At 45.8% G+C, this 24449-nt stretch overlaps 2 protein-coding genes across 2 annotated transcripts in view; both read left to right on the plus strand.

The window, feature by feature from the left end:
• Positions 1-3505: 3505 nt before the first annotated feature.
• Positions 3506-13245, plus strand: ARPP19 (cAMP regulated phosphoprotein 19). Its single transcript, XM_084267827.1, has 3 exons — positions 3506-3679; positions 8714-8836; positions 12178-13245. The coding sequence occupies exons 1-3, from the start codon at positions 3635-3637 to the stop codon at positions 12346-12348; spliced, it is 339 nt and encodes a 112-aa protein (XP_084123953.1). The 5' UTR covers positions 3506-3634; the 3' UTR covers positions 12349-13245.
• A 7141-nt stretch (positions 13246-20386) lies between these two features.
• The window catches only part of MYO5A (myosin VA), a gene marked incomplete at both ends in the record, with an annotated part of 97523 nt that continues 93460 nt past the window's right edge, over positions 20387-24449 (plus strand). Inside the window, one exon of the mRNA XM_084268129.1 lies at positions 20387-20413. Within this exon, the coding sequence (XP_084124255.1) occupies positions 20387-20413 (27 nt within the window). The remainder of the gene's footprint in view (positions 20414-24449) is intronic.

The raw sequence follows: 24449 nt of genomic DNA on the forward strand, positions 1-24449 counted from the left end.
TACTTTCTCCTCTGTTATATTAGGTTTTCAAAGGTTAGCTGGTGTTTTTTGAGAAAAACCTTCATTTGTGTGCCCTGTAAAACTGAGGAAAGTTGTGGGGTTTTTGTCGTAGCAGAAGAGTCAAATAGAACTGCAGTTGTACTCTGTACAGAACTAGGATCTAGACTAGTATAATGAGAATGTGCCCTAGTTAGTTTCTTTTAGCTACTATTGAGTCATAAGCAAACAGCATGTATCCTCAGAGCACCTGTTTGTGTCATGGTGCACATCTGCTTGCAAACTGGATGGGAAAAAGGATGAGAAAAGGACACATTTTAATAAAAAGACACAAGTCACCTGCAGTAGATGAACTTTTATTTTGCACTGAAAATATGCAATGTTTCTATGTCTGTATCTTGATAACGTTAAATGACTTCTTCAAGCCATCCTTTTCTCCCTTCAGAGTAATATATTAATGTGGTTGAATGGCAAAGAAGTGGGGATCTTGAATATGTGGTCACTACAAGTCATATCTAGGAAATAAATTTGTATTGATTTAAGTAGTCCAACTACCCTGAGTCCCTGCATGGATTCAGAATGAAAGTGACATTAGAATATCCCTGCACGACTGCAGTTGAACTAAGACATTCTCCATTTACAGCTTGATTGGAGTTAACGCTTCCCACTGGGGACACATCTGGAAAAATGCTGAATGTTCATAAAATATTAACTGAATGCCACGTGAACTTCTATGCAGAGGTTAAGAAACATAAGACTAGGCTAATCTTAAGAGGTTATTTGCTACTTCTCTTTACTCTTCAGTAGGCTCAAACATATAGAATTATTTTGAACATATATTTTCAAGTAGTATGAGGGCTTCCAGTGAAGGAGGCCCCAGGTAATCTCTTCCAGTGTTAAGCTATACTTGCCACAAGAAAGCTCTTTGTATTGTCCAGCTAAGTCTTGTTGCAGTTGAAGACGAAGTTTTCTATACCTGAAACAACCTCAGACTGGTCAGGAGGCCTCGCCTTGTGTATTTTGTTTCTTGCACCTCTTATTCTGTCTCTCTGCTTTCTTATTTTGGTCTGAATCTTGTCTTAAAGTGTCTCAGCCTAGGAACAGCATCCCAAGCAGGGCCTCTCTGTGCCGCTTAGACTGGCAGGGTTGCTTGACAAGTGGTACAGATCAAAGGCCTCTGCACACATCCCTGTATAATGCTTGATTTTTTCAGTACTGGGAGATGGCAACTTGCATTGAACTTGTTACCCAGTACAACCTGTGTCCTAGCTGCTTGCTCCCAGTACAGCAGCTTTCCTGCAAGTGCCATTTTGGAGCTTCATTCTCCCACTACCCATGATTTTGTATCTGATCTTCTGTTTGAATTGGAATTGCAACTGTTCTCTAGTGCTCTCCTAGCTCCTCTTGCTCAACATAATCTGCTCTCGTTAATAAGGCCGATAGGACATTATCTGGGTCACCAACAAAACTGACCAGCGCTGTTGGCCCTGGGGAGCTCTTTAACAAGTGATAGTTATTTCCAACAAAACTTGCATCCACTGCAAGTTTCATCTAGTTCATTTGCACAGGGAAGTGTCAGAGGCCTTACTAATGCCAAAAGGTGCCTGGAACTCAGGCACTTTGACCTGCTTCTGCACACAATTTATTTCCTTTTTGTTAAAGGAAGAATGATTTAATCAGCCCCTTGAAAACCCATTTTCTATAGGTTCCTATATAGATGATGACTAATTAATTGGAGATTGCTTCAGTCTGTTCTCTAAACCCTCAAGGATAATTTTTTATCCAGGTTGAAAATACCTACCATAGGTAAATTCTCAAAGAACTGATGTGAGTATCTTACAAACCAATCTTTCCTCATTCCAGCTTGAGGCTGTACTGGGGTAGGGTAACAAACTGGCAACAATCTTGTTCATGGCAGATGGAACAAAAGAAACATTAAATCCTTTGGGGTTTACATAGTTTGTTCAGTAATTTTCAGCAAAGATCCTGTGTCTTTTCATGATCTGCTTCTGATGCACATCCTTTAAAAAAATGACCTAGTTTCTAGATGCTGCTTTCTTGCATTTGAGGCCATTGAAGAGCTTGTGTTTTTCCTGAGTTCTTAATTTACATCCCATTCTTCCTCTGCACTGTCTAGTTCGTACTTGTTCCCTCAGAGAAATAATTTCATTAAGGAACTGCTGAGTCCTCAAAACCATTTTCCCTCATGTTAATTTCCTCAGAGATTTGAAAGAAACTCCTGAAGTTTGCATTCTTGCTGTCAGCATTGTTGTTCTGCTTCCTTTCAAAATCTACGAGCTTTTTACCCTTTTAATGGTTATTTTTCTGTTCTTTACTCTTCCAGACTAGTTCTCCCTGGTTCTGCTAGAAGCAAATGTGGCATGTCCACTGTTGTCAGAAAAAAACCCCACTCACTAGTGCCTTATGATTTTCCTGTGTGATCTGCCCTTCCGTATCCCTTTCTGAAGAAGGGCATGAACGTGCCTCAAGGTCCTTGCTACTGTGCAATCCTCATCTCTGGAGGAATCTCTCAGTTGCTCAGAAAAATGCTTCCTGCTCATGGTTTGGGGGGCTTTTAGTAAAATTAAGCTCTGACAAAAGCGGTGACTTTGAGGCTGTAAGAGGCTTTTCAGCCGTTAAACCCACGATGCCTGTCTTCACCCATCCCTCCCAAGCAGTCAGTCCCCAGGCTGGTTCGCTGCAGCCGGGCGCAGGGGTGGCGTGTGCCCGCTCTCAGCCCCAGAGCAAGCTGGACACGGGTGATGCGCTGTGCTGGGAGGGTGGGTGGTCAGGGCCACGGGGAAGCAGCGTGAGACACCAGGCTTGTATAGGAGAGGCGGGCGCCTATGTTCCTGGAACTGGGCACTCAGTAAAGCCGATATCTTATTGTTCAAGCGGGCCCTGCGTTCAGGGATCCCAGAAGAGTCGGTAGCAGCTCTTCACACCCTTCCTTTACGGCCTTGAAGTCCGAGATTAGAGTCCGAGGGAGGCTGTTCTGCCCAGAACCAGGCGGCGAAAAGCAGGCGGGGAGGGAGGAAAACACTGACGCCAGCCCCCCTCACACAGCGAGAGGCGTTTCGCGGCCCCTGCGGCCCCTTCCTGGGGTGTCGGAGGTCCCGGCGTGACGCTGCGCGGACCGGGCTCCCCGTGTCGCGACCCGTGTCCGCAGGCGGAGGCGCTGATCTCGGCCTGGCAAAGCCTGGTTTTCCCACGTCAGCCCGGCCGGGCAGGTAGCGTAGGCCGGGCTCTGGGCGGCAGGAGCTCTGCCCGCTGGGGCTCGGCCATCCCCTCTGCTCTACAAGCGGCGGTGGGAGCGAAGGTCCGGTGCCCTCCCCAGGCCCCCCCCCGTGACAAGGCGCCGGGGTGTTCCGGACCACACCTCCCAGCGTGCCCTGCAGCGGACGTGACGTCAGGGGGCGGAGACGGAAGCGGCTCCGGAGCGGTATTCGGAGCGTGGCCGCGCCGCCGGGGAGGCCGAGCGCGGAGGAATTCTGGTCCCGCCGGCGCCCCGTCGTGCGAGCGGCCGCCATCTTGTGCGGGAGGCGGTGGCAGCGCTGCGCTGTGCGGAGGAGCGGCGGTCGCGCCTCCCTCGCCTGCCCTCTCCCGCCCTCCCCCGCCGTCCTGCTGCCGCGGCGCCATGTCTGCCGAGAGTTCCGAGCCCGCCTCGGCCGAGGAGCAGAAGGTGGGTGGCCGGGAGCCGCCGCACTGCCCCGCCGAGGAGCAGAAGGAGCCGGCGGGGCTTCTCCCGCCATCATCCGCGCGCTGGGGCGGAGCGGGGGCGCCGCGGCCGGGCCTCTCCGTCCCGCGGCCCGGGGGCCGCCGCGGCCCTTAAGGCAGCGTCTGCCGGGCCCGGCCGCCCTTCTCGCCGCGCCCGGAGCATCCTCAGAGCAGTCGCGCTCGCCGGGGAGGAGCCCCGACCCCTCTGTCGCCGGGCAGGGGGGAGTCGGGCGGCTCTCTCCAGCCGCCCTTCGCCGCGGGCTGCGGCGGGAGGGGGCCCGGGGCCTGCCGCGGGGGCCGCGCCGTGCTGCGAGCCGGGGTGGTGGGGAAGGAGCGGGCGCTGCCGCCCGCGGGTGGCGAAGGCTGGGGGCGGCGGAGCGGCACCACCATGTTGGCTTCTGCGCTCGGGCATTTTTGTTCCGCGGTAGATGGTGTGCGTGCGCGGGCCTGGCGGGGCTGATGGCGCTTCCTCGCTCCCTGGCCGGCCTCGGCCATCCGCTCCGCCGGGTGCTCGGCCTGCCGGGGCGCCGTGCGAGGAGCACAGCAGCGCACGCCCGCCGCGGCTGGGCACCGGCCTGATCCGGTGGCGGAGCTTCTGCTTCACTTCTAGAAAAAAAACCCCAGCTTTTAATTTAAGCGGTTTATGAGGAGGCATTTCCTAATCACAACAGCTGTGGCCTGTCCTAGTTAAAGCTTTTACACTGGCCGGGCTGTCTTGTCACAGCGTTATTATATCATCCCCGTAACTAATTTATAGTTTTTAAAGGTGGCTTGGCCTCGCAGACGGCCGTGTGCTGTTAGCAGATTCCTTCTGTTGGCTGTGGCTTTAAGAAGCCGCTTGGTTTTTAGTCTTGTCATTGCTATATGGGTCCAGTTGCAACCTCCACAGCTATTTCTGATGGGAAGCAGTTACGAAACACGAGTACTGCTGTGAAGGACGCTAAAAGAAAAAGCTTAATCCACCTCAGCTGTCAAGTTTTTGTTTAATAATTTACAATTTGTAATATGAGTTAGTCATACAAGTAGGCGAGCTTTGGGGGCTAATATGGAATGATACCTTCTCAATAGGTGCAGTAATGAGAACCAGCTTCTGTGTCAGGTCTGTAATCTACTCCTAAACGCGCTGTGTTCTGCAGCTGAGCTTAATGTTTGTGCTAGGTAGACTACTGAAGAGATACCGTTCCTGTTTAAAGCCTATAAAAATAAATCCCTGGCCAATGCAGCACTCCTAGAATAGCTCTGTAATAAGAGCATAGTAAAACATGTGGCAGCAAGTTTATTGTGATGCCTTCTAGTGTGTTCTGGTGAAGTCAGGTGGCTGGGGATGGTGGTGCTGAGTTTCGGACTAGGGTCTTGAAATACAGGGCTTTCACGTGGTTTGCAAAGTTACCCCTTACTGGAGAGGCAGGAGTCCTGTACTCATTCATCTGCTCATTTAGTTTGAACCTGATGAGGTGTTCAGGACAAGTCAATAATGCCCATATAATAAAATTTTGTTTTCTGTCCGTTAATATCCTGCGAGGCTGCTGTGATATCAGGGCTATTACAGCATCACAGTATCAACCTTTGCTAAAGCTGTTTGGGTAGGCAGCACTGAACGTTGACTCAGTTAATGCTTAGCTCTGAAATACTTATATAAACAACCCATATTGCAGTACTTATTCACATGTATGCTTAAAAAAGATTAGGCCCGTAAATGAACTTTGAGGCAGTGTTTTCATGATCAGACCTTTCTTCTAAACTTTCCTAACGAGCTGTGAGAAGATTTTGCCTGTGTTAGGGGAGAAGGGTGTTAAACGTTTAAGAGAGTGATATAAATTGAAAACTTGCCAAAGACCAGGAAGACCATCGTTTCCTGCTCTCAGTGTGAAAAGTCAGGATAGTGGCAGGGGGAAGTTCAGCAACAAAGGATCTTTAGACATTGGATAACATATGCTTGGTTGGTGGGCTCTCTTTTTGCCTTAAAACCCTGTGATTTTCAGGAAACTGTTAGAGGTGGTGCGTTTTGTTTCTGGTTTGGCTTTTGCTGTGTCAGTTTGCTGTGGAGCTGTGCTGTTGTCATATTTTTGCATTTTCTGCTTTATATTTTGTTGGATCTCTTTTGTTGAAGAGGATGAGCTCACTGTACCAGAGTTTGAAAAGGTTGATGGCGCTTGGTTTTTTAGCCATGTGGTTCAGTTGTCCAGCAGATGGGAACTTTACACTCTGAGTACCTCTGTGAAGATTAAAAGCATGAGCTATCTTTAAATGAGTTAGGTAACTGCTGCCTTGCTGGTAGATCTTTTAATGAAGTAAGCAGACTTCGCTAGCTCTGTCAAATTCCTGTAGAGAGCTAAAATTATAACTTTTGTGTGGTTGTCACTAGGAAGAAGAGCTTGGCATATCTTGACTTCCACCCCCCAGTCGTTTGTTAGTCACTTGGTTGTTGCTTCTGTAACTCAGAAGAACGTTATAAATGCATGAGTAGTCTTGCTGACTTGGGTTAAAAAGCCTTTGTGGCTGAACATCACGTCTCCAAGAGTGCTCTGTACCACCTAGTCCACTGAAGAGTCAGGATGTGTGTGCAGCCATCTTCCCCGGAAAACTGTCCCAGCTCTCAGAAATCTGTGGTTTAAAAGCCATTTGGGCTGTTAATGAACACATTGAGTTGCTTTGAGTCCATCTAAATTCTTGGCAGGGGGTTCTGCAGCTCTATTTTATATGAAGAACTGTTGTGGTAAGTATTTTTTTGAAGCTGCCATCAGCTGGTTTTGTTTGACATCCTGAGTCATTGTATCAACATTCTTTAATTTGTTTTGCCTATTTTTTGAGTTTCAGTTGTTCTTGGTCATCAAGAGTAAGTGACCATAGCCTGTATTCTTTTCAGCTGCAGTGATGCATAACACAGTATTTTGTGTTTTCATTGCCTGCTGTGCAATGATTTGTCAGCCCTGTGAGTTTGCATAAGTGTCTCCTTTGATGCACCATGAATACATATTTATGTAAGCTATTTATTGTTGGCCCCCTGTTCTTGAAAAATATCTCCTTTTGGTTAATATTGGCAAAACACACCTCCTCAGATGCTTTGTCTGTTGGCTCAACAGTGAGTACCCAGTGATTCAGCATTAGATGTTGGAAGTGTTTAGCTGAAAGGATTGCTTTTCAGAAAATCCAGTCAGTGTCGGCATGATAATAGAGCACAAAAGGAAGAACGGCAGCTGAGAAATGACCTTTGTAACACAGAGGAACTGTGGTATTGGCTAACATGATATTATATAGTGAGAAATAGTATAGCTCTGTGTTCAGCAGTGCCAGGGAAACTTTGCCCTTTATTTGTAATTTGCCTTGCACTGCCTAGCTGTGTCTTCATCCAATAAAAAGTATTGGTTCCTGTCCTCATAGAAGTTTCTCTTAAACTATTCATGAGAATCTCTATCTTCCCTTGGCAGAACTGTTAATTCAGATTCCCACTCTATGTGCAAAACTGTCTTTGAGATGTCTTGACCTAATGGAGCAACTAGGCAATGTCATATTCTAAATATGTTTTTATAACCTTTGCTTCTGAGGTTTGTGTGTTGGTTTGTTTTTTTTTTTTTAACCAGGAAGATGTTGAATGTTATAAACTTTGAGCTTTTGTAGGAGAATAGGAAAGCACTGGGGTAGGCTAGCATGGTGGCTCTAGTTCTTTGGCTGTTCTGGCTTAAGTAGCTCCCAGCTGCTTGTGTTCCTCTGCCTTGCCTGGTGCTGTGCTAATGTACCTGTTTGTGCAGCTGCTCTGTGATCCAGACTCTGGAAACGAGCCCAAATGAAGCCACCTAAGAAGGGCTGGGGGGAGCAGGGTGTGTGTGGAGGGAGAGGGGGAAAAGATGGTTATTTTTCTGTGGAGTCAATTTCTGTAACCCACTTATGCAGATCACATGCAGCTGTCCTGACTGATGCAGTGCAAAGGATGACAAGATGGATGGAGAAGTATGAAGAGGCTGCCTAAGCACCTCTTAAGTGGATATGAATCCTTAGTCACAGATGAGTGTGAGGTCCTCGTTTCAATGGCAGTTCTTCTTTCCTGTCTAAAAGTCTTTCTGTGACTTCAGATGTTAATAGCAGTTCAGGAACTACACCATGCAGTGCAAATCAGTGTAAGCTTTCCCTGAATTAGCAGTGGTTCCCATCCAAAAAAATGCTGGAGAACAGCAAACCAAGAATTTTAATGGCAGACCTTCTAGAAATGATCTAGTAGAAGAAATTGTACTTCATACATTGAATGGCTACATGGACTGGAAGAGATGAGTGTAAAGTCAGTGTTGAAAGACTGGATGTACAAATTTCAGTTTTTGCCAGATGAGTATCTTCAAATGATTACTTCACCATATACTCTTAAAATAGGCATTTTATTTTATAGAAACACATTATCCAGCTGTCTTTACCCTTGTAAGTTTGGGATAATTATAGACATGTATCAAGAAATACAGTATTGTTGCTATTAATGTGACAACGGGTGTGTTTTTAAGACTGAGCTACTTTAGGAGTGTTTCACAGTGAATATCAACACATTGCATTTAGAGCAGTCACATGAATGAGATCATGACAATGCAAGTGCTAGTCTGTCTGTGCAGCTTCATGGTGAAGCGGGCAGCTGAAAAAAGTCCCAAGGCTCTTGCCCAAACTTGAACATCTGTTCTTAGTGGGATCCTGATTTTGACCAAAAAATGGCTTTTGGGGGGAATATTTTTTTCCTCCCAAATCAAATACTTTAATTTCAATACGGACTACTTTTATGTGAGAGGGAAATGCATTGATTAGATTCCATTGCATCTGCAGGAGAGGAATCTAAGATGGGAGGCTGAACTCCTATAGTTGCTGTCAGTATTTGAGCGAGAACGTACGGAAATGTCTATTGAAATAACTGATATGCTCACTTGGTAGCAGCAGTTGGCATGTTGACAAGTTACCTGCAACAGTATTCTGCAGAAATAGTTCATTATTGTATATTTCACTTACAGTCTTGCTACTTGTCTTTCAGGAAATGGAGGATAAGGTGATCAGCCCAGAAAAAGTTGAAGAGGCAAAATTGAAAGCGAGATATCCTCATCTGGGCCAGAAGCCAGGAGGCTCAGACTTCTTGAGGAAGAGGCTTCAAAAAGGAGTGAGTTATTTTTTGTCCACAGGGTATGGACAAGAAATTCCAAACCTGCTGTGATCTTTATGCTTAATCTTTTTGCACTCTACAGGCCTTCACCTGAGAGTGCACTAAGAAATTGAAACTTTGTGAAAGCACAAGTAAGAGAAATTTGTTTCCACAAAACAAATGCTGAATTGGCAGGACAGCTGTTCACAGCATCAATGGCTCAACTGCATTTTTTTTATTTTTATTTTTTTAAAAAGTGAAGCTTGCTCAGTCCTGCTGTGACAGACCATTAAAAACATCATGGGAAATGCAAAGGGTCAGAACCTCATCCGTGTTCTGTACTGATTTTATCTTGCCCATACTCCCAAAACATATGCCCACTCTTCTTTATCCATGTTTTAGCACATGAAAGCTTAGTGTCTTCTGTGTTGTGCTGGCACCATCTGACATCAGCAGCTTGGGGATGGTGGTTAAATCCTGAGTATGTACACTAGCAAAAAAATAACGATAGAAGAATGAAGAGTGAGTTAGTATTTCCATTTTATTCCACCTTTAACCAGTGTATCTTATTCAGCTGTTTATTTTTTTTACTTTAATTATTCATAAAGTGATTATGTAATGCCTTTCAGGCATGCCAGAACTCTGTTCTTGGAATAATGCTAGTATATGACGATTTCTCATGGTGCTGTCATCGCTGTCACACTGTTTTTTCTTCTACTATTGTCTAGACCCTCTGCACGCACTGATTCCAAGTACAAACCCTTTGCAAACCAGCTGTTGGAGTTCAGTGCTGATCTAATTCAGTGCTATCTGGTAACATCTTCTGGGAATTGTTACTCTTGTCAGGTTTTTTGACTAAGCTCTCTCAGTTTGGAGCATATGCAGCATAGTTAATGACTGCTGGGAGTGGGCAGGTGGTAGATTAGGTGATTTCTTTTGTGAGTTGTGCTGTTACATTGCCAGAGGCAGCCTAAATGAGGCTGCGATGGGTTCAGTGTGTGCGCAGGCACAGAAGGGACAAGGTAAGTATGTGTTGTGAAGATAGTTGGGAAAACAGATGGTATTCACTCCCTAAGGCTTGCTGGCCATAGAGGAGTCAGCACTGCTTGCACTCAGTGCAAATGCAATGAAAACTGGCCGTGAACAATAACAATCTGTACAACATCTTCATCTTGATTGGTGCACTTCTCAGTGCCAAGGTGTTTGCAGCCTGTATTTTAAATTTGAGCAGAGGTAGACCAGTGGGTGTTTTAATTGGCTAAGACTTGGGGATTCTGCTGCTTTGATGAAAGATGGCATAAAGGTGTGGATTCCAGTTCCTAATCTACCACCTTCAGTTCTCCACTCCTGATGTGGTGGCAATAACTTTCTTCCATTTTATTTTTTTATTATTTTTGTTCAGTGTGCTCAGTGTCTTAAATGACAAAGCATCTTTACTTGACATAGACACCTAGTATACTTGGGGCTGCCTGGATTGCTGAAGTTTAAAATAGACTGAGGATAGAGACTGTGCTTTCAGATAGTTTTTGACATGAAAAGACCTGGACAGACATAGTGTGAAAGGGATGATCAAATACAGACCCATCTATGAGAAGTTAGATTAAATCAGAGGAAAATACAAGAAAAAGTTAAAGGAAGAAATGGACTGATATCCTAATGCATGAAATATGGTAGGTTTTCTCAAGAGATTCCTCTAAATGTATGTAGTCGATGGTAGCCCAGATTTTTTTTTGATTAGCAACTAGGACATGCTCTGCCCATTGATACTTGCTTTCCAGAAATGTGCTGCAGTAGGTGCACACACCATTATTAGCACACTTCCTCCAGAGTAAGAGAGATGAGAACCACACTCCTGTGGAGGGATTCTATTTTGAGCTCTTACGTGGACAGAAATAGGTATCTGTTAACAGCAATAACATGGAAAGATTGAGCTATTGTGTTATTACCTAGATGCTGTTTCAAAGTTTTTCAGTTGCTTCAGCCTTGAAGGGCAAAATATGGTGGCATTTTTACAAATCAGAGGATGTTACAGCTTGAGGTCTAATCTGTAGTTGCAGTGCAGAACATTGTGGTGTAAATAGGAATTACACCATCAAAAGGATTGAATTGGGAAGGTTTCTGAATAAAAGTGTGCAGTTCAGATGTGCTACTGACTGCATTGGGAAGCCAGATTTGGTAACTTTAAGGGTCTGTTGTGTTGGGGAATATTTAGAGCCTTCCAGAGACCTTGCATAAACCCCTGCCCTTAGGTAAAGGCCTGCTAAATCAGGTGTTTCAATTACTTCTCTCTGCTGCTACTGAATGTTTTGCAGCTGGCTAATAAACAAAATAAAGAGTAGGATAGGAATGAGCTGCCTGGAAGCACTTAAATGTAGCATGTAGTGATGGCTGAGGAATAAGCTTATGTAAAGCTAATGAGGGATTGTTCTCACCAGAGCTGCCTGTGATTTTAAGCAGTGGTTGCTAGGGAAAGTCTTTAAACTGATCTCTTTTTCTCTCTTTCTTTTTTTCCTCATATGACAGTAAGTTAAAATTATGGGTTTATAAGTACCTTAATAGCAGACATCATAGTAAGGTGTAAACAGAGTACTCTTCCTGCAAAATAAGTCAATGAGCATTTGAAGACTTGATGAAATTCATTGCCTCATTTTATCACAATGCAGATAAATTTAACAGTCATTTGGTTTTAACATCCCTAGATAACTTAATATTTGTGAAATCTGACAACAAAAGAGATTGTTAAAGGTAATGCTACTAAGAATTTGCTGAAACACTAGGGAACACTTTTAGAAATTTAAACTTGATATACTCACTTCAGTATTCAGAAGAAATCTGGAGATGGGGTAAGAGTTTCCTTCACCCAATGCTTTTCAGAAGGACTGCACAGTAGATTGGACTTTACTAAAGAAGGTTTGGGAACTTGAGGGATTATAGTTTCACTGTTTTAATATACGCAGATAAGAGATTTTCTTGTTAGCATGCAGTTTCCTGCTACTTTGATCTTCTGATACGTTAGAGCAAGCTCTGTTCGTGCACTATTTGGTTATGTTGTGTAGCAAAACTACTTCACTGCAACAACATTTACAAACCCCATGGCTTTGCTTTTGGGAGCAAAAGTTATGTTGATGCATGGTGTGAGTTTAATGGTATATGTGGGACCTTAACTGTGTACTTGCCTGTTGTTAAGAGTTCAGCTGTGTGTGTTTAACAGTCTTCATAGGACTTTTTTTCTATCGACGTAGAGCTATCTTGCCAAATTGGAAACATTTTATAACTGTGTTTAAAACATAAAGTATCTATTTAACCATGCAATTCCGTGTATGATCCAAGCTTTTAAATATATGTGTTTTGTCTTCTAGCAAAAATACTTTGATTCTGGTGATTACAACATGGCTAAGGCAAAGATGAAGAATAAGCAACTGCCTACTGCAGCTCCTGACAAGACAGAAGTCACTGGTGACCATATTCCTACTCCACAGGATCTTCCACAGCGGAAACCATCTCTTGTTGCTAGCAAGCTGGCTGGCTGACGAGAACAGCTGAACTGCATGATTATTCTCATTCCTGTTATTTCTCCTTAATAGTTATTTCTCACCCTCACATCCCCCTTTTTCTTTATTACACTAAGTCATGAGACTGACAGCTTTGCAGGTAGCGATAGCATGTGCTGGTATTGTAAGGGAGTACTGTTAAGAGTAAAACGTGTAGTATTTGGACTAGTTGAGAACAATGCACTGATTAAAAAGGACAAGTTTGGTTAGAGCAATGTAATCTACTTGAAAATGTACATATTGCCCATTTCCTAGTGTAGGACTGGTTCCAGCAAGTGACATCGCAAGTTTTACAACTTATAATGTTTCTGCTTTTGTTATTTCATCTTAATTACAGCATATTTGTATTTAATATAACCTCCAGTTGTGTTGGGTTTTTCTTCTGTGTTTGGGTTTGTTGTCTAAAATAGAGGTTTAGACCACAAGTTGCTAGATGGTAAAGCATGTATAAAAACAAAGACAGGGCTCTGATTGAATTTTGTTTCTGCTTTTGAACTTGAACGGCCTTAAACCTGTTTCAGCTTTAACAATAGAGTTTTTACTTGGGCAATATTTGCCCATACTGGTGTAACTCTTGTGAATCTAGTGCTTATTGACAACTGCCTGTTGAAGCTGGTATTCTTTTCAGTTCTGTAGCTTAGGACACACTTTTGTTGAAGATGTGAATGAAGTGTGCATGTGCATAGACTGTTGAATTCACTCTTGTGCCATTTTTGTAAATACAATAGTTTTGCACAACCTTTTGCAAACGTCTATTAGTTTTACATTTTAAAAGCAGATAATGTGCCAATCAAAGCACAAGTGATTCTGTATCTTTCAAATTCTTGTCCTGAAACTGAGCGCCCAGAATCTTGCTACTGAAAGTAAAAAATTGGATACCTGAAATTTGTGAAACACTTTGATATCTACACTTGGCTCAGCCTTATGCTTTAACAGTTGGATATTCTGTTTCGCAGCAAAGGTCTAACACTCAAATATAAACAGGGAGTTTGTACCTGTATTTGGAGACAAGTGCCCTTTTTGTTCAGCAGCTCTTTAACCTTTAAAAGCTGAAATGCTCTGTCTGATGACATGGGAGATGGCGAAGTGTGCTGATTTGGCGAGTTTCCCATGTGGCAAACTCCAAATCTAGACTTGCTACAGGTTGATATGCAATTGTCTTTGGGCTTTTTTAGACTTCTGGAAGCAGAAGGCTATGATTTTATATTTCTTTTTTTCTTGGGACTCCTGAAGTGGTAGTAAACTTAACTTCTTTTCTCTTTGTCATACAGCAGCTGCCCTTTGGCTTTGGGGAAGCAAAGAGCTGGAAGTGATATTTATGTGATCTATTGAAAAATAGGTAACTTTTCATGTACAAAAATAGGAATGAACTCCAGTTCATCTTTATGATGCAGATCGTAAAGTACTGGATTGCCAGAATACATAGTTAGCAGAAGACAGGTAACGTGATGCATTTAAAAGCATGTTTGTTCAGTGAAGTCAGAGTATTAGAAGTGCAGTGTGATCCATAATGTAATTGATTTTCACATAGGTAATCACAGTATCCTCCTTTGGGAGTGTAAGAAGCTCTTTTAAAAAAAGATCATTTTACTGAATACTTTTTTTTCTTGAAAGAAACAGTTCTGAAACAGCCTGTTGAAAACAAAGCATCAATGTGGGTATTACCAGAGAAGACGCTCTTAAAGGTGCAAGCTTTTGGAAGGATGTGCTTTGTGTTGGCATACTCAGAAAGGTCTTGCAGGATGAAGGACTGCTAGTCAAAAAGAACACTGGGCTGTGTTTCCTGGAATGCTCTTTTCAAGGCAAACCTGAGAAAAAGAATAATCTTAATTCGGCCCTGTTTTGATTAGAACATGAGCAAAGTATATCGGCATCCATATGCTGTCTTTGGTTCAGAGAAGTCATTCCAGACAATTTGGAAATTGCTACTCTCATTCTTTTCAAGTCTGTATAACCCTTTTCTGGTAACCAAATGGGCTCTGTCAAGCCTGTCCTTACACCTTGTCCTCCACAAGTATTATAAAGAATTTGTGGTTTTTGCAGAGCAGGTTGAAGAAACAACAGACCTACTTGATGAGTTTGAGTAAGAAATTTGGCTGTGAGAATAGCAAGGAAACTGAATATATTGAAGCAAACTGCCTTTTATAGATGTTTGTCCCAATGTGAGAATCCCTCTTTATTTTTGTATGTATAAATGAAATTGAAACTTAACGATAGGACTGGGCTCGAGACATTTTGAACAGTTGAAGGTGACTTGCTGTGTGTTGTCTAGTGGCACTATTCTGTAGCTCACATGCTGTGAGCTTCCTTGATGCCTGGGAAGGTTTAAAAACAGCCATTTAAATTTAAACATTCCACTCAGCTACAACTCAGCTTGTCCTGCTGGTTGGACAGCATACGCTCTTCCAATGTTCACTTGGTGACTTGCAGTTGTTAAGATTACTACAAATTCAGCTATGAATATGTTATCCATGTGTATATTTGAAGTACTGTAATGCTAACTAGGTCAATGACTGATTATGAGCCTACACATCTGACAGACCTCAGCAGCAGGCACAGCTATTTTGATTCTATACACTGTATAAAACTGAAGTCCAATAATCACTTAACAGTAAATCAAACGTGACTGCAAATCGATGCTTACTTTCAGCTTACTCCAGCAAGATAACTCAGCTATCCAAACTTATGTACATAATGTATTATATGAGTTTTACCATTTGATAATTACCTTTTTCAGAGAAAACCTGTCCGCACTGTAGACTGGCAGTCCCTTTCATATCTTGCCTTTAAAGATAGACAGTGTTTAGTTAGTAGAGTAGTACTCATGTAGGCTTGTAATAGCAGATAGCTCCAACATTTTATTCGAGACAGTTAAGTGGATGAATTACAGTTTCACAGATATGTCCCCAAATCTGTAGCACCAAAGGCTTCCCTCTCATTGTTCTCGATGTAGTAGGACAGTGTTTGTGTAAAGGCTGCAGGAGTACATTTCGTTGGACATATTTACACCCAGTCAAGATGTTAAGGTGATAACAATGTCAACTGTTCTTTACAAACTTACACATTGTATAGTATACAGAATAAATTGATCTACTTAGTTTTTATTGCAATGTGGAGACTTGTCTGGTCATTGCTGTGGTTTCCCCAAAGAACCTGCATACTTCGGTATTCTCTCTGGAAAATTTCTAAAACCTAAATCTTGCTACTCTGTATCATTAAAAATATGACTGGGCTTTGGTTTCTAGTATGTTAGACTACAGAATTACTTTAATGTAATCACATTTATATATATTTCAGTGCTTATTTTTCTAATAAGGTAATTAAAGCTTACTGTTTGAAAACTCCGTAACAGGTGATTGTTTTGGTACCTTGCACTGAGTGAAGGGGACTCTGGGAGTTAGCTTGGCTGCTAGTGTGGACGTTTGCATTGCTGTAGGCTACTGGCCTGAATATGGCAACGTTTCCAAGAAATCAAAATGCTGGAAAAAGTCCAGCTAATTCATATTCAGACTGTGACTTAGGTGCTGTCTTTGCTCAACTCCCAAGTTCCACGTGGTGGTATACTGATACAGTTAGCTCCGTCACCGAGGTCATAGTAACGTCCTCTGTACTCTGCATCTGTAACGAATGGAGGAGAAAAATGTCCACTGTAAGTAGTGTCGCTGAGGCAGCGCAAAGGCTGCGCCAACACCGGCATTAGGAACCTGAAGGAACTCACTTGAGTCTCTACAGGGAGTGGCATCAATCCAGGTAAAGACAAACCTTTTAAACACAGACTTACTGCCCCAAACTGTTTCTAATTAGAGATCAGAGCCGTGGCACGCACGGTCACACACTGCTGTGCTCAGAGAAGCCTTGTGTTTAGTGGCTGTGCTGGCAGAATGTGACATGACACTCAGGAGGGAGGCCACATTGTGGAACTTGTTTATTTTTGATGGCTGGGGGACCTCTGTGAGTTTGGGAAGAACAACAGATGGGAGGAGCATGCAAGCAGGATGAGTGGTTTTTTTGGTTGGTTGGCATCTCAGACTCATGCCTGTGGCTTTTTCATCCCAAGTTTGTGTGTTTAGATACAGAGTGGCTTAAAATCTGGGAAGTTTTATGCATGTTCAAGACATTCCCATTAAACCTTTTCAAACTGGTATACTAGCACAAGGGCAGAGAGCCTTGAGCTCTACTGATGTGCTTGAGAATAAAGATTTAGTGTGGGGACAGATTATTGAATTGTCCCTGTCTTTCTCACACAGTACATGTTTGTTATAGCAAGGATGCTGCTTGATAGATGTTTGTGACAAATATTCTTGCATATTTTTAGCAGGCACAGAATTCTGTTTATTTACTGGTTTGGAAAATACTGACAAAGTACTGATTTGATGGATGGTTATTTGACTTTGGTTTAAAATGGGAAGATGAAGAGCTTTTTGTTTCTGGCTTTGTCTAGATGTAACAGATTTCAGTTGGGTTTAGTATTTTTACTTCATTGCAGCACAGCATTGCAGTTCTTACTAAAAGAGGAATATGGTTGGATAATCTGTCAACTTCCCTTGACAATGTTGCAGAATGATCAAACGACTGTCCCTAACATTCCTGGCACAGGGCATCTCCACAGAGGCTGGATTCTGTCTGTTAGTATGGTAGGGTTGTTTCCTTACTGGGGTTTGAGAAAAAACTTCCTTGAGAAGCAGGATTTGGATTTTCAAAGGTGTGGTATTTTCTAGGAGTTGAATTATGCTGAAATAAGGATGTTTAAATGCAAGAATGGGAGCTGTGGATCCTTCTGAACTTTTGGTCTGTTCTCAGGTAATGGTTTTTATATTGAAAAAAAATTGGCTAATACGCTGAAAGGAAAATACATACATCACATTCTAGAGACAAGTAAAGGCATAGATGGATTGAGGCAAGCTTTCTGCACAGGAATTTCATCATGTAGGTTTTGTCTGCCTTTTCTGTAAGCCCAAAACCTCCCAAGTAAGTCCCAAGTGTTGCTGGGAGAATCCATGCATGGTATGTAATTGTATCTCTTCCTACATGTGTCTTGCATTACACTGCTGAGTTCTTCACTGGTAACAGTGCAATGGTTTCTGGCTGAAAGCGGCTGTTGTTTAGTACAGCCAAGCTAACTTGTTTAGTACAGGCCTAGTCCTGTAGTGTGGGAGTACGGGAAAGAGGAGAGGGAGGGTTGTAGCCTGTTAATTCCCCAGTTAGCTTTGTCTGCTTTCCCAAGGAAAGTCACTCAGCATTAAACTGATGGTCAGTGATAAGTGCACAAACGCTCTCCTGAAGGAGCAGACCGGCCCAGCCACTCTGCCACATCAGCCCTGGCAGTTCCCTTCCATTACCAGTAGTTATTCCTTCCATGCCTCTAATGATTCCTCTATTTTCTTTGGCTATCAGAGTCTGCTGCTCACTTGCAGTACAGCGTGGCAGCCACAGAATAGGAAGTTCTAATTGAGAAGTAGAATTTTTCTGCCACAGTTGAATAGGTCATGGAAGTAACCAGAACATAGGTGTAAAAAAAATGATTGGACATGTGCTTTGTGTAGTCCCTTCTGAAAGAAATTACATAATCCCATGAATTGAGATTATTTTCTATCTTTGTATTGGATTCAAGTTCTGTATACAATTCAGCTACATCAGCCATACATTGGTAGCTGGAATACCCTGGGATATATGCTCTGAAATCAAATGCTATAGATGATCGTTTTGGAAAGATGTTGAGCAAGACAGGACATTTAAAACCCTGCCAGCAAATGCTGGATGAATTAAGTAGACTTGGTACATGACAGACAGGTTGTTTCTTGGCAAACTTTCAGTGCTCCCAATTCCTGTCCTTAATGACAGATTTAAAATCCTGGTTTATGCAAATTGTGTCAAATTGTAGTGTATTTTGGACTCCAATATCTATTTTTTGCTGGGTCTTATTACACTTGGCTCCTGAGCTCCAGCTGTGAATGGCTGATAGAGTAATCCACAGTCCGAGGGAACTCCTGAAATGAGCATCTTTGAAGTTAGAATAGATACTGCCCTGACAAAAGGGTGTTAAATACGGGCTATGAAGCAGCACCAGTTGGAGGGGAGGTTCAGATCCCTTCTGAAAACAGATTTCTGTGGTTTGTACATCCAGACTCTCAGATTAAGCATGTTAAAGGTGGATGATTGGATACAGCCCAGATCACTTGTGTTACACGTGAAAGATGCCTGGTGGCTTTAGTATGGATCTCTGGTTTGCTGTAGCGTGCACTTGTACAGCTGTGCAAGTGTCTTGGCCACAAGCCTCAGCCAGACCTGCACAGCGGTTTGCAGGAACCAGGTCTGGGCTTCGTGTAGGACAAGACTGCAGATGCCCAGCTCTGCCAGTGGGAGCGAGCCTCCTACGCACAGGACAGTACAGGCGGCCGTGGTTGATAACCCTGGGTGTGGGAAGGAGGGTACACTTTAAATTCAAGTCTCCTTAGTTTCAACTCTGAGCCCTCTCAGCAAAATAATTTTTTTTAAACTTCTTTCTGAATTTACTAACCTTAGTAAATTTACTAGCTGTGAAGACCCTGTATCTACAAACAACTCCGGGTTGTGTATCTACAAACAACTCCAGGTAAGGCTGCTTATTTTCATTGTGACACTTTCATTTGTGCTTGCCACATTCTCCCTCTCCTTTCCTTCAGACAGCAGCAGTAAAGTACAGTTAGCTTATAGCATTTATTGGGAGTGTTTATTTTGGGAGTCAAGATAGCTTGACTTTCATTTCTGGCTGTTAGTTGATGAGTGATTTTGAGCAGGTCTCCCACCTCTCTCCTGGCTCACTTCTGTAGAGCAGGCTTGTCTGTTTCTTTGATAATCACAGTAAGTTTCAATGGGAGTCCAGCTACTACCCCCTGAAGAGAGAGCTCTAAACAGTAGAATCCTGTGCAGAGGATACCACTTTGACTCTAAGCTCTTTGCTGGAGAGTGTGGCAGGGGTAACGGTTTCAAAGGTGTGTATTTCAGACCACTGGACCGGATGCATTCCCAAGGTTAAAAAGGAAGATACAGAGAGATGTAGTATCTTCAGTTCTGCTCTCAAAAGAACTCTTGTTGTAACATGAGCTGTAAAAACCCACCCGTTACTGATCTGTAAAGCGGATGAGCTGCCATCTCATAGCCTAGCCAGCACATGGATTGTGCTTTTCATCCCCCTTTGGCATGGGAGCTAAACTCTTCAAAGATGCGTCCCTTGATTTCTTGGTGAGGACTGGACTTGTTTTCAATAGTGCTTTGAATGACAATCTTGGAGAGAGAAACCAAAAAAATGGGAAACTTGGTGCCTGAACTACGTGCAAAACCAGACGGTGGTAGTAACTTGATCGGTGGTAGGGTGGCTGCTATCACGGAGAGGCTTCGGTAGGCTGCAACCCAGGTGTAAATCCATCGGGCTGAGGCTGCTGCAGCTGGCTGATCTGGCCGGTTATCTGCCCGGGGGGACAGTTCCCCCGTGCCCGGCCATGGCGATGCCCAGGCGGCAGTGCCTGCGGGCTTGGGAACCGCGCCGCGCTAGTAACGCGCTGGACAGCACCCGCCATCAGAAACACCCCTAGGGAAGCAATGAGCAGTTTGTGAGGTCTGGGAGGGGAAAGGGAAAGCGGGACCGGGCGAACAAGGAGGAAACAGTAGGCTGGGGCGGAGGAGCGGGCTGCGCCGGGGCTGGCGGCGGGCGGCCGCCGCGGGTCTCTCCGGTTCTGCCTTTGGGTCCCCCGCCTTCGGCAGAGCCCGGGCCGCGCCCCTCGAGGAGAGGGGAGCGGTCAGCGCCTGGGGACCCAACGCCGGCGGGCAGCGGCCCGCCCGCCGGTGGGAGGCATCGCGCCGCCCGCCTGCCTCCCTGCCCGCCGCTCCCACAATGCACAGAGCGGCGGCAGCCCCGCCGCCCGCCAGGTAGCAACATGGCGTGCCGCGCCCGGGCCGCCGCCTGAGCATCCTCCCTCCGCCGCCTCCGCCTACCGCCGCCGGGCTGCCGCAGAAGGGCCGCCCGCCCGCGCCCTGCGCCATGGCAGCCTCCGAGCTCTACACGAAGGTAGGGCGGCGGCGGGGCCGGGGGCTGCGCGGGGGCGGCCGGGGGAGGCGGCGGTAACGGGGAGGTGGGGGGGGGAGCGGGGCCCGGGCGGGCATCCCCGCACCGAGCGGGTCGGGAGAGCGCGTGTGGGGGTCGGAGCGCCCATCCGCAGCCGCCGCGGCGACAGCCGGCGCCTCTTCCCAAGATGGACCCGCATCCCGGCGGGGCGCGGGCGTAGGGCCCCCCGCCGCTGCGTGCCCGGCCCGGTGAGTCACGGTCCCGCCGCTCCCCGGCGAGGCTCTGGCCGGCGGGCAGGCAGCGCCGTTGCGGCGTCTTCCTCCCGCAGAGCTGCGGAGGGAACCGGCCGTGCTGCCCTTCCTGTCGTGGGCACGGCGGGCTGGCCGGAGCGGCTCTGCCAGCCCGGCGGTACCGCGATGCGGAGCTGGGGAGAGCGGCCGGGCCGAGCCCGGCGCCCTGGGCGGCTGTGTCCTTCGGAGATAAGAGCCCGTGCCTTGTAGGAAAACACCTCCCGCGGCACAGGCGCCTCGCCACCAACTGACCTTCCTGCCGGCACGGCCCCTGCGCATCGTCGTCATCCCTCTGGCAGCCCTTCGGAGCCCCGCAGGCAGCCGCGATGCCGTGCGCGACTCGGACGCTTTTTAAACGGACATTTTCCCGACTGTTTTTAGTCTCCTGTGTTAGCATCTCACCACCCTCCACCCGGAAACAGTTACAGCCCTACGCGTCTTGAGGATGGCAAAGCCTGCAAATGGAGAGCCGTGGAAACGATTGCTTTATCCACCAGCAGCGCCGTGTTTTCTCGTTGCTCTGCCTTGATCTAGTGCAGAAATCCGAAAGAAATTCCAGCCCGTGGGTTTGTAAGGGCAGAAGGGGGTCAGCAGAGCTGAGCGCCGCAGCACAGCGAGCCCCAAGTGCTTCTTTCAGAAAGCCTGCAACGGTCTGCGCGTGTTTCACCATCCAGATCCTTGAGCCACTTTGTGCAACATCACCAGCCGAGCTCTTTGCGTGGGGAGAGAAAGGAAACGGCCTTTTAATTTTGGCGTGAATAGCTCACCTTGTTCACTGAGTCCTCCCAGGACGGGATTCGGTGGGCAGCGCATTGTCTGGGCATCGGTGCGAATCGAACCGGAGGGTCCCTGCGATAGGCTGACCCGCATCTGAACGGGGTGTTTGTGTAGGAGAGACTGAAAGAGAGGAAATGAGTTGCATGCCCTGAAAATGCTAAATATAAATATTATTATAAATAGAAACCTTATTGCAAATAGCTTGTTTGAGGCTTCTGGGTGGCTTGTGTCTCTCAGAAGAGCACCTCTGTTAACTGTCAGTGCAAACAGGGATGAAGCTAGCATTCGGGTCAAGAGAGCAGTGGCACTGCACAGTTGTTCCCTGGGGCCAGACAGACCTCCTCTATGCAAAGAGTTATTTTGGAAAGGTGTTCTTCATTTACCTCTGTCTGTGGATGTTCGTACTATGGAGTTAAAAGGTCCTGGAAAAAGTTGATCAGAAATAGATTTTTTGTAAATTTCGAGCCCTGCCTGAGCTGCAGTTCTCTTCCTTGAGTGGTTAAATCTTGTGGTCAGAACCTGCCTCCAAATATGGGTGCCCTGTTGTCCTGGGACTGCATTACACTGGGCAGCTTGGGCCCCTTTTTCGTCCCTAAGGAAGGCATGGCTCTGACCAGGCGCTGGCATGGGAAAGCTGCTGGCCCTTCCAACAGAGACAGTCTCTGCTATCTTCCCTCTTCACTGGCTTTCTTCCCAGGTAATGCAATTGTGCTGCTTAAATCACATTAGGTATCTTATCCTTGTTTAAGAAACATAGTGGATATAAGGTCATAGCATGCAGAGGTATAAAAAGAGCACACACATACTCAGACAAGCACAGATGATCCTCTGGCTGGGACATGCTGGGTGATGAAGGCCAGCGAGATGGCTTCTGTGCTGTGCTCTCACATCATGGGCTGTTCTTGTCCTTTTAGAGCCATGTGTAGGTACCTAAAGAGCGACTGTTGCATCTTTTCATACTGGCAGGCAGAGTCAGGATTCAGGACAGCTGCTTGAAGTACCAGAGCTTCTGGTGTAGCACTGACACTTGACATAAGTGTTGGCACAGATACTGTGCTGGCAAGCAGGGTAGGGTTTGAGTTTGAAGAGTATCATTGCTGCATGTCTCCTGGAGGGAAGTACCTGGCCGCTCCCTTACCTTCTCCCACTGGAAACCCACGTCCCAGCTTGCCCGAGTTGCTCGGGCAGCTGCGTTCATGTGAGTTACTTGGAACAGCAGTTGGTAGAATTATCGTAATGACTAGATGAGCAGTGTTGCAAAGAGGTTGTCAGCATCTCTGCAAATGATGTCTGAGAATGGGAGAAGCAGGCTTCTTATTTCCAGCTGCTGCTGGTGGAAGTGGGAGAGCCCCACTGTACGCTCCCCCGTGCCCAGATTCGCTAACGTGCAGTCCTAAGTCCCCCCCCACCTCCAGATTTGATTTCTTTGCGTGCCAGTGAAAAGCACATTTCTTTGCTGTTCCAGCCCTGTGTGCCATGGTGAAATACCACAAAGGGACTCTGACTTTCTCAGTTCAAGTTGCTGTTTCACTAGAAACCAGTGATCCATGTTTTTGAAGAAGTCATGCCCCTCCTGTGAAAATGAGCCATGCTGGACTTTGCATTCCTACGCCCAGTGATGCTGCAGAGACAGACTCTGCTTGAAGGCATTTGCTTCAGTTTTGGGGTGCTGCAGTTGAAAACGGCCCAGGCATTCTTATCTAAAATGCAGTGCTCAATGTGTCCCATTGGACACCTATCAATGGCAGGTTGGTGGTCCTGCCGCAAGGTCGGTTCTGAAAGTTCTGGTTCTTGCACTCAGGAAGCAAATTTAGGAGGATCTTGACGTGTTTCCTGCATCAGCACAGCCCTGCTGAGCAGTGCATGGCTGTAGTGGATCAGCATTTCAGTAACTGCTGGCCAGCAACAGATACATACCTAATTCTCCCGATCCATAAATGTTGCTACAGGATGATCCAGGCCACGTGTTGGCTTTTGGCAACTGTAATCTGCTTTCCTTGGAAGTCAAGAGCACGTGAGAAAGCTTTGCCTAGACCTGGAACTCAGCTGGCTTCCCTTGGCTGGCCCATCCGCATGCCTCGTGTTTGACATCCCTTTGTGAGATGGGGTGTGCAAATCCAAGCCCCAAACCCTGCGCTCCTTGCAGTAGTGGAAGTTAACAGCAGGTCAGACTGTTTGTGCCACCTCTATTAAAGTCAGAGTGAAGAGCTGACATGGTTAGTAATTGTTCTCTTGTTTCCATCCTTTTTGCCCTGAGTTGGAGTGATTTCTGTTTCATGCTGTGCTGTCCTGCAGCATGGTGCCTTCCTTGCCCCTCGAGGTTTCTCTTTCTGTTTGGGTGGCCTCATGCAGCACACTTATTTTTGTGTTTATTTATCTATCCATCCAGCCAGATGTTTATGTATTTGTATTCTTACAGTATGTCCCCTCCCTGTCCAGTATCTCCGAGATGAGGGGCAGCTAGCTCCAGCCAGCTTGCTCCTAACTTAGGGGCTAATCCACTTCCAGTTCAAGTGAGTGGAAGTGCTCCTTTGGACCAAGAGCAATCAGGCAACAGTTTTTGCTGGAGAGTGCAGCCTAGGTAAGCTGCAGTCAGGAGCTGACCTTCAGCCCTGCTGCTCTCTCCTTGAAACCGCTCAGTTTGAGGGTTGTTAAGCAGTAAATTGAGTTAGGGAAACACTGGAAGGAGCTGCATAGAACAAAAAGCTGCTTGTGCAGTCCCCAGCGTTGCAGGGAGCCCTTGCTTGCTTTCTGGGGCTGTCTTCAGGCAGCTGGTCCGGGTGTGAAGCCAGGGTGTGATAAACCTTGGTCTTCCCCTTCGCTCGGGCTGAGTCCTTGCAAGTGAAAATGGCAAAAGGCAGATTCTGGCCGGGCTGTGGCTCTTCTTCAGTATGCTAATGGTACACCGGGGAGGAAAGAGCAAAAACTAGCCTGACCATCAGAGAGAAAACAGACCTGTAGCTCCAAATGTC

The sequence above is a fragment of the Gallinula chloropus genome (genome assembly GCF_964237585.1).
Source record: "Gallinula chloropus genome assembly, chromosome: 9".
Classification (NCBI taxonomy): domain Eukaryota; kingdom Metazoa; phylum Chordata; class Aves; order Gruiformes; family Rallidae; genus Gallinula; species Gallinula chloropus.

What these genes read in the sequence shown, in the direction of transcription:
- ARPP19 (XM_084267827.1), top strand. Translation starts at nt 3,635, where the DNA reads ATGTCTGCCGAGAGTTCCGAGCCCGCCTCGGCCGAGGAGCAGAAG. An exon ending in CCTCGGCCGAGGAGCAGAAG is followed by an intron (nt 3,680 to 8,713) that starts GTGGGTGGCCGG and finishes CTTGTCTTTCAG; the next exon opens with GAAATGGAGGATAAGGTGAT. An exon ending in GGAAGAGGCTTCAAAAAGGA is followed by an intron (nt 8,837 to 12,177) that starts GTGAGTTATTTT and finishes TTTGTCTTCTAG; the next exon opens with CAAAAATACTTTGATTCTGG.